This window comes from Aureococcus anophagefferens, assembly GCF_000186865.1.
Source record: "Aureococcus anophagefferens unplaced genomic scaffold AURANscaffold_2, whole genome shotgun sequence".
NCBI lineage: Eukaryota > Pelagophyceae > Pelagomonadales > Pelagomonadaceae > Aureococcus > Aureococcus anophagefferens.
The window spans coordinates 962,250-971,350 of NW_008705562.1; the positions used below are offsets into that span (position 1 = coordinate 962,250).

The 9,101-nt window shown below is 73.7% G+C and overlaps 1 protein-coding gene across 1 annotated transcript; it reads right to left on the minus strand.

Moving 5' to 3' along the window:
• Nucleotides 1-5,438: 5,438 nt before the first annotated feature.
• On the minus strand, nucleotides 5,439-5,720 carry AURANDRAFT_19981 (hypothetical protein; the record flags this gene model as incomplete). The annotated part of the gene is made up of 1 exon (XM_009035195.1): nucleotides 5,439-5,720. A coding segment is annotated over one exon (282 nt), but the record flags the coding sequence as incomplete, so codon positions are not given.
• Between the last annotated feature and the right edge of the window lie 3,381 nt (nucleotides 5,721-9,101).

A 9,101-nucleotide genomic window follows, 5' to 3' on the forward strand; every position in this document is an offset into this window, starting at 1 on the left:
AGGCGAGGCTCTACCCCGCGGCCTACGCCGGCGTCGTCGCGGTGACGAACGTCGACTACAAGGGCGTCCGCCGCCGCCCGCGTGGATTCCAAATCTTCGACCCGACTTCAATGTGCGCGTCATCGACGACGTGAGGCTTTCTGCCGTGCTTCGAGAACCCGACGAGAGCCATCGATTCGTCCAGAAATCGGCCGAATCGACGTCGATGCGACCGAGCTCGAGCGTTCCGAAGTTCGGCCCCGACGTCCCGGCTCACCGGTTGAGTTCCACACAGGCCACCACATGGCCGACTACGGGGACTGGATCGACGTCGTCGCGCCGGGCGTGTCCATCTACTCGACCCTCATCGACGGCTACGGCCTCGCGACGGGCACGAGCCAGGCGACGCCCTTCGTCGCCGGCGCGCTGGCCCTCGCGTACTCGCGCGCGCCCGACGTCTCGCGCGAGGCCCTACTGAACTGCCTCTTCGCGACGGCGCGCACCGTCGACGCCGCGAACCCGGGCTACGAGGGGAAGCTCGGCGACGGCATGGTCGACGCGGCGGCGCTCCTCGCGTGCGCCTGCGTCGAGACGCCGAGCTGCGGCGCGACGACGACGACGGCGGCGGCGCCGGCCGACGCGTGCGCGGGGCTCAAAAAGTCCAAGTGCAAGAAAAAGGCGGCGACCTGCGAGTTCAAGAAGCGGACGTGCCGCGCGAAGTGCGCGGGGCTCGAGAAGTCGAAGTGCAAGAAGAAGAAGGCGACCTGCGAGTTCAAGAAGAAGACGTGCCGCGCGAAGGCCGACTGCGCGGCGCTCGAGAAGAAGAAGGAGTGCAAGGCGTCGTCCTGCAAGTGGAGGAGCAAGACCAAGAAGTGCAAGGCGAAATGACGACCGCGCGCGCGGGATTTTGCCGGCCCGTCGTTCGGCGGGATAAGGCTCCTTACTGCGCGGGGATCTCGTCGGCCGCCGCGTCGACCTGCTCCTGGCAGCAGAAGAGGAGGCAGGGCGCGGACGCGGTGAGGGTGAGGGTCGTGTCCGGGAGGACGAGGGTCGTGGCGCCCGTGCGGAGCGCGTAGCGGTGGTCCGCGGAGTCGACGCAGATGGCCGCGCCGGACACGCAGACGAGGACGCCGAAGGACGGCGTCGGCGGGAGGTCCGCGGCCTCGCCCGCGGCGAGCTCGAGGCGCAGGAGGCGGAACTCGGGCACGGGCGGCGCGTAGACCGTCTTCGTCGGCGCCGGCGGGAGCACCGCGGGCGGGCCCATGCCGTAGGAGAGCATGTCGCAGAGCACGTCGACGTCCTTGAACTTGGGCGTGAGCCCCGCGCGGACGACGTTGTCGCTGCAGGCCATGGCCTCGACGCAGTCGCCCTTGAGGTAGGCGTGGGGCTCGCCCGCGGGCAGGAAGATGGCCTCGCCGGGCGCCTGCGTGGACATCAACCCGACTTCGTCGTGAGCGTATGCGACAGCTTCGACGCACGCTCTTCGGCTGTGCTTCGAGACCTCGACGAGAGCCATCGATTCGTCCAAAAATCAGCCGAATCGACGTCGATGTGATCGAGCTAGAGAGGTTTGAAGCTTTCGCCGGACGGGGCGTTCCACCGGTCGATTGCCACACGGCCGGGCGCGAGGACTAGGTGGTTCATGAGGTACGCGGAGAAGACGCCGACGTCCTCCGGGTAGTGGCGGTGGAGCCGCGCCGCGAGGGCGTCGTCGGCGGAGCCGGCGCCGAGCGCGAGGCGGCCCGCGAGCGCGCGCACGGCGCGCGCCGCGGCGGTTTCGTCGGACCGCATGAGCGCGCCGTAGAGGCCCCGGAGCGCGTCGCGCGCGGCGCCGCCGCCCGCCGCGGACCGCAGCGCGTCCACGCGGCCGCGGCCGACGAGGCCGACGAGCTCGGGGCAGGCGTCGACGGACGCGACGAGCGCGGCCCGGGGCTTGAAGCCGCAGAGCGCCTCGAAGCGCGACACCGCGCAGCACAGCTCGGGCTTGTGGTTCGCGTCGCGGTAGTTCGCCGGGTCCCGCGCGTGGAGCTTCGCGGCGAGGGCCTTGTCCGGGTGGGCCTGGATGCTCAGCGGCGCGGCGACGCTCAGCACCTTGAACAGGAACGGCAGCGCGTGCTTCCGGTAGAGCGGCGTGCCCCGCCAGTAGCGGCGCTCGATCCACGCGGAGAACTCGACGCGGCGGTGGGGCTCGGCGACGAGCGCCGGCGCTTTCGCGTGCGCGCCGACCCAGAGCTCCGCGTAGGGCGCGTCGGCCAGGATCTTCTCCCCGCGCGAGATCGACGCGAGCACGGCGACGAGCGAGTCGCGGCCCACGGCGCCCCAGCCGTAGTTCATGACGGCGCACTCCAGCGCGAGCACGCGCCGGAAGCTGCAGGTTTGCCTAAAGATGGGGCCAGCGTTCCGCGAGATCGGGGCGGGCGATGCGGTACGTCGGTCGAGCGCGAGCGCGGGCGTCGGACGCCGCGGTCTGCGTCATGCTCTGCGCCGGCCCGCAGTGGCACTCGCAGGCCAGGGTCGCCGCCCCGGATGAGAAAGTCGCCATAAGTCAGGCTTCTCGATTCTGTGCGCTTCAAAGCGCGCTTCAAGGGCGAGGGACGTCAAAAACTACTAGTACCAAAAAGCCCCCGCCCGCGCCGCGCTCAAGCATACACATTAGCGAGGTCAGTGGTCGTGGGAGGCGCTCTTCTTCCTCCCCCAGAGTTTGGTCGGCGCGGAGGAGCCCGTCTTGGAGGTCGGCGTCGACGCGGCCCGCGGCGCGTCGCCCGCGGACCGCGGCTTGTCGCGCGAGCCCGCGCTGTCGAGGGACGCGGCGGAGTTGGAGCGCGACAGCTTGCCGAGGGACATGGACCGGGAGAAGGAGCCGAGGAGCGCGTCGAGGCTCTTGCGGCTCGCCTTGAAGGGCGACTTCCGCGCGAAGCTGGGCTTGAGGCGCTCCGTCGCGTCCGGCGCGGGCAGGACGTCGACGACGAGGATCGTCGTGTCGTCGAGGAAGGCGTGGGACGTGGACGCGCAGCGCCGCGCCGTCGCCCGGCGCACGAGCTCCAGCAGCAGGTGCGCGCACTCCTGCGGGTCGTACGCGTGGTCGCGGTCGTGCCTGGGCGGGAAAAGAGTGATTCAACGTCGCTTCAACGTGAGTGTTCCGCGCGCGCGCGTTCCGGAAAAAGCATCCACGCTTCGAGACCGTTCCAAGAGATGATCGCTCGTCCAAAAATCAGCCGAAACGAGTGGAAAACGACCGAGATAGGAGCCTTTGAAGTTGGGAATTTCGCTCTCTTTTCCTGCCCGGGGCCGTGCGCGAGTTTCGCGACCGCTTTCGACGACGCGTAGGCCCACAACCCGTCGCTCGCGACGACATAGCGGCGGAACTCGCCGTCGCGGACGAGCGTCGTGCGCGTCCCGGGCTCGGGCACGAGGCCCCGCGAGCTGTCCCAGTCGCCGACGGACCGCGTCACGGACGTGGACGCGCCGACGACGACGCGCCCCGCGGCCTCGTCGCGCCACGTCGCCTCGACGACGACGGGCCCCGCGCGCTGGCCCGTCCACTCGTTGAGGCGCTGCGCGACGAGGGACCGGCACCGCGTGAGGTGCGGCGGCGCCGCGGCCGCGAGCGCCGCGTCGACGCGGCGCTCGTACTCCATGGACCGCGCGAGCAGGTCGCGGTCCGCATCATCTAGAGCGACGGGCCCCGCCGCCGCCAGCGCCCGCGCGTGGAAGGCCGCCCCGTCCTCGGCGCCCGCGGGCGCCGACGCCGCGAACGCGTCGCGGCACGCCCACTGCCGCTGTAGCCGCGCGACCTCGCGGTCGTTGCCCGCCGCGTGGGCCTCGGAGAAGAAGGCCGCGTTCGCCTCCGGGGCGAGCATGTCGATCTCCATGATCTGCGAGTCGCCGACCCACGCGCACGTCACGCGCGACCCGCCGCCGGCCTCGGGCCGGTCGACGACGAGCACGCTCGCCGTCGTGCCCTCGGAGAGGCGCCGCGGGCCCAGCTTCTCGTCGAGCTTCCAGAAGCGCTCCACGAGGTTCTCGCGCCGCCAGGCGTGCGACGCGCACGCGCGCGAGAGCGACGACCCGCCGTGGCCGTCGAAGACCGCGTAGACCGCCTCGTCGGACCCGACGGTCACGGCGACGCAGTCCTCGCCCTTCTTCTCGTAGCTCGCGATGCCGTGGGTCGGCAGGGGCACGTCGTTCCCGCAGAACGTCGCCGACCCGGAGTCGCCGCCCTCCGACGCGTCGGACATCGTCGTGGACGGTTTCCGTCGTTTTTTGACAGGCGCGACGACGTCGAGGTGGGGGAGCGTCGGCGCGGCCGTGCGAGCGCGGCCACGGGGGGGGGGGTAACCAGGACCGCGACCGCCGGCGGCCTCCCGGCAAGGCGAAAGCTCCGATGACCTCCCGTTTGAGCGCGCGCTCGTCGACGTCGTCGCCCGTGTTCCAGCACTCGTCCGGCGCCCTCGTGAAAATGAAGGAGGTGCCGTCGTGGTGAGGTTGGAGCCTGTCCGCGGCCGCGGCGTCGCACGGAGGGCCGGAGGCGAACGCGCCCCCGCGTGCGTCCCAGCAAGACGACCGCGGGAAGACACGGGCGACGGCTCTTTAGCGGGCGCCCCCGGGCGGTGGCTGGCGGGGGGCGCGGGGCCGGCGGGCGCTCAGCGGCGGTAGGCGCGGTCGTCGTAGGGCGCGGGCGGCGCGTCGTAGTCGCGCGGCGGCGGCTCGGCGTAGGCGGGCTCCGGGTCGTAGCGGTCCCGGGACCGGGACCGGTCGCGGGGCGGCGGCGCGTAGGCGCGGCGGTCGTCGTAGGCGTCGTACGCGCGCCGCGGCGGCGGCGGCCCGCGGGGGTCGTCGCGGTAGGGCCGGGGCGGCGGCGGCCCGCGGTCCGCGTAGCGGTCGTCGTAGCGGTCGTCGTAGCCCCGGCGGCGGTCGTAGCGGTCGTCGTCGTCGTAGTAGCGCGGCGGCGGCGGCCGCGCGGCGCCGCCGCGCGGCTCGTAGTACCGGTCGTCGCGCGGCGGCTCGGGCCGGCGCGGCGGCGCGCCGTAGGGGTCGTCGTAGGCCCGCGGCGGCGGCGCGCGGTCGTCGTAGTCGTCGCGGTACGCGCGGTCCGCCTGGCGGCCGTGGGCCGCGCTCGTGCGCTCGAAGAATTCCGACGTCGAGCCGCCCGTGGCGACGCACGCGAGCCGGGACCCGCGGAGCGTCGTGTTGTCGAAGTCGTCGATGCAGCGCCGGCGGTCCTCCTCGGACGAGAACTCGACGACGCCCTCGGTCCCCCGCGCGTCCGCGTACGACACCTCTCCCGATCGGCGGAACGTGTCCTTGAGCTCGCGCCAGTCGCAGCCCTCGGGCAGGCCGCTGAGCTTGACGCGGAAGCCGCCGGGGCCCTTGGGCCGCCGGGGCCGCGGCGCGCCGGGCTCGTCGCCGCGCCGGGGGCCGTCGTCGCGCGGCGGCGCGCGCATGTCGCGCGGCGGCGGCGCGCGCCCGCTCCCGGGGCCGTCGCGCGGCGCGCGGTCGCCCTTGCCCTTGGCGATGGCCACCGTGACGCGGTCCGGCCCGATCTCCGTGCCGTCGAGGCCCGCGACGGCGTCGGCGGCGTCGCGCTCGTCGCCGAACCAGACGAAGGCGAAGCCCGGCGGCGACTTGGCGACCCACAGCCGGTCGATGGTCCCGTAGTGCTGGAACGTCGCGCTCAGCGCCTCCTCCGTCGCCGACGTGCAGCCGCCGATGTAGACCTTCTTGGGGTCGTAGCCGCTCATGTTGGGCGGAGCGCGCGGCGCGTGCGGCGGCTCGCGAGTGGATGGCGACGGCGCAGCGTTGCCACAAGCCCGCAGCGCCGTCGGCCGCGTCGTCGCACGCGGTCGCACGCGGCGACCGCTGCGTCGCGTCCGGCGACCGCTGCGTCGCGTCGCGCGATGGGCGGCGCGGACCTCGAGGCGGCGGCGGCGGCGCCGCCGGCGCCGCCGCGGTCGCAGGTGCGCGCGCTCGCCACGTCCGTGCTGGGCCTCTTCGTCTTCTACGTCGCGCACGACGCGCTCCAGGAGCGCGCCTTCCGGCGGCCGGGATTCCAGTTCGGCTGGTTCATGACCGCGTGCGAGATCGGGACGATGGCGGCGTGCGCGCTGATCTGGGAGCGGTCGCCCGGCGGGTCCGCCAAGGGCCACGAGCCCGGCGGCGACGCGGGCCCGCGGCGAAAATACCTCGCGCTGCTGGTGCTGACCATCGCCGTGAGCCAGGGCACGGGCTCGACGGCGCTGAGGCACGTGAACTACCCCGTCAAGGTCGCGTTCAAGTCGTGCAAGCTCGTGCCGACGATGGTCTTCAGCCAGTGCCTCAACGGCGCGGCCTACGGCGCCGCCGAGTACGTCGCGGCGCTCCTCATGTGCGCGAGCCTCGCGCTCCTCGGCCTCGCGGACGCGCGGGCGGGCGCCGCGCCGAACCAGGCGCTCGGCTTCGTGCTCCTGGGCGTCGCCGTGTGCTCCGACGCCTTCGTGCCGAACCTGCAGCAGAAGCTGTTGCGGGGCCTGAAGATGCCCATCGGCGAGATGGTCGTCGTGTCCAACTGCGGGTCCTTCGCGCTCGTGCTCGCCTACGTGTCCGCGACGGGCGAGCTCGCCGCCGCGACCGCGTACCTGCGGACGCGGCCCCACGTCGTCGGCCTCCTCGCGGCCCAGGCCCTCGCGGGCTACGCGGGCCTGCGCTGCTACCTCTCCGTCATCCGCAACGTGTCCGGCGTCGCCGGCGTGCTGACGACGTCCGCGCGGAAGGTCGTCACGCTCGTCCTCAGCTTCCTCCTCTTCGAGAAGCCCTTCAGCGGCCAGCACGCCCTCGCCCTCGCCCTCCTCGCCGCGGGCGTCGGCCTCACGATCCGCGCGAAGCAGCGGCGCGGCCGATAGCATTTTTCGCACGGCCTTCCCTAGGCCCCAAGCTGGTTGGCTTAGTTGGTTGGCTTCAAGTTTGGCTTCTCATGTTGTTGAACGGAAACGTGAAGCCGCGTTGAAAGGGAAGCCTCGTGAGTCTAAGTGAGTCTGGTGGCTGCCCTTTCTTCCGCCATGCAGCAGGACGCGAGCAGCAGCGGCGACTGCGTCTTCGTGCGCGTCGTGCGCGGGCGCGGCCTGAGCGCGTCGCGGGGCCTCGGGGCGAGCCTCGGCGCCGCGGCGAGCTCCATGGCGCGGCGGTCGTCCGGGGCGGCGGCGCGGGAGCCGACGTGCCGCGTGCTCGTGCGCTGCGGGCGCCTCGAGGCGTGGACGGCGCCCGTCGAGGAGACGGCGGAGCCCGAGTGGGACTCGGCGAACCTCTTCATGTTCCCCTGCGACAACGTGAGGTCCGCGCGGCAGCTCGTCTTCGAGGTCTTCGACGGCGGCGGCATGTTCGACCGCCGCGTGGGCGCGGCGCGCGTCGCGCCCGGCGTCGGTTCGTTCGCGCGACGCGCGCCGGGACACGGGACGTTCGTAGGTCGCGCTGCGCGGCGGCGCGCTCGAGGCGCTCGCGCGGGGCTCCGGCGACGAGCGCGCGCCGAGGCTGCTGCGGCTGCTGAGCGACGAGGTCCTCGCGTCCGCGGACGCCGTCGAGCTCGGCAACGACGCGGCGTCCGCCGTCGCGGACGCCGCGGGCTTCGACGCGTCGTCGCTGCCCGACCTGCCGGGCGCGGACCGCGCGGCGAAGCTCGGCGAGGCGCTCCTCGGCGACGAGACGCTCGAGGTGCTCCTCTGGCGGGGCCACCGCAACGACGGGGACGGCCGCGCGGCGAAGCCCGCCGCGCGCCGCGAGTCGCGCGGGTCGGGCTCGGGCGACGGCTTCCTCGGCGCGTCGCTGTCGGCGCTGCTCTGCGCGCCCGGCGCCGACGACGACGGGCCGAGCCGCTTCGGCTTCTGCGACGACGGCGCGGACCTCGTCGACGACGGGCCCGCGACGCTCGAGCGCCGGGGGGGGCACGACGCGGCGCGGCCGCGGAGCGTGCGCTACACGGAGTGCCACACGGCGGTGCTGCGCGTGGAGACGCTCGACGCGCGGGGTTTGGAGAGCTCGCTGCGGGGCACGGCGCGGGAGCTGTGGCGGCGGCCCTACGTCGAGCTCCAGCTCGGCAGCCGCGTCGTCGCGCCGTCCAAGGGCGGCGGCGGAAGCCGCGGCGGCGACGAGGACGCGTGGATGACCGAGGACTTCTCCATGCTCGTGACCCAGCCCTACGCGGCGTGCCCCCTGCGGCTCCGCGTCATGCGGCCGCGCCTCGCGAGCGACCTGGGCGTCGTCGGCGACGAGATCCTGGGCGAGGTCGAGATCCCCCTCGCGCTCGAGCCGCCGGGCAAGCACTGCGGCGGCGGCGGCGGCGCGGCGGACCCGGGCCTCCGCGAGCTCCGCCTCGCCTACAACCCGGGCAAGGGCCTCGCCGCGGACGTCGCCCCGTCGACCTGGCTCCCGCTCCGGCGCCGCGTCGCGAATCGCGACGAGGCCGACGGCGTCGCCGCGTCGCTGCGCCGCGGGTCCGACGCGCCGCCGAGCCCGCGGCGCGCGGGCTCGCGGCGGCTCAGCAGCCGGCGGCGCGCGGCCGTGTCCGAGAGCTTCTCCAGGTCGCGGTCGCGAAGCTCGATCCGCGCGCTCGGCGACCACGTCGGCGACCTCCGGGTCCGCGCGTGGATCGACGAGGGCTACTTCCACCGCGACAACGACGCCATCGCCGAGGTCGACGTCGCCGTCGGCCTCGCGACCTTCAAGCTCCGCAAGCTCCGGGAGACCATGGACGTGCTCGGCGCGACGCGGGCGCGCGCCGGCGGCGTCGTCGGCGCCGTCGGCGGCGACTGCGACCCCTACTGCGTGCTCCGGTCCGCGCCGGAGTGGGCGAGCCTCGAGCCCCGCCGACGGCTCGAGGACACGGCCGACGGCTACGCGAAGTTCGACTTCGGCGGCGACGTGCGTTTGGGCGTCGTCGACCCCAACGACCAGGTCGTGCTCGCCTTCTACGACGCCGCGAACAACCACGCGCCCCTCGGCAAGGTCAAGGTCCGCGCGTCGGGCCTCGCCACGGGCCACGAGTACCGCAAGACGCGCGTCGCCCCGCGCGCGGCCCCGCTTTCTTACCGCCGCCGCCGACGGCGCGCGGCCCCGCAGGTGCGCGCTCGTCGTGCCGAGAAGAAGGGCGCGAC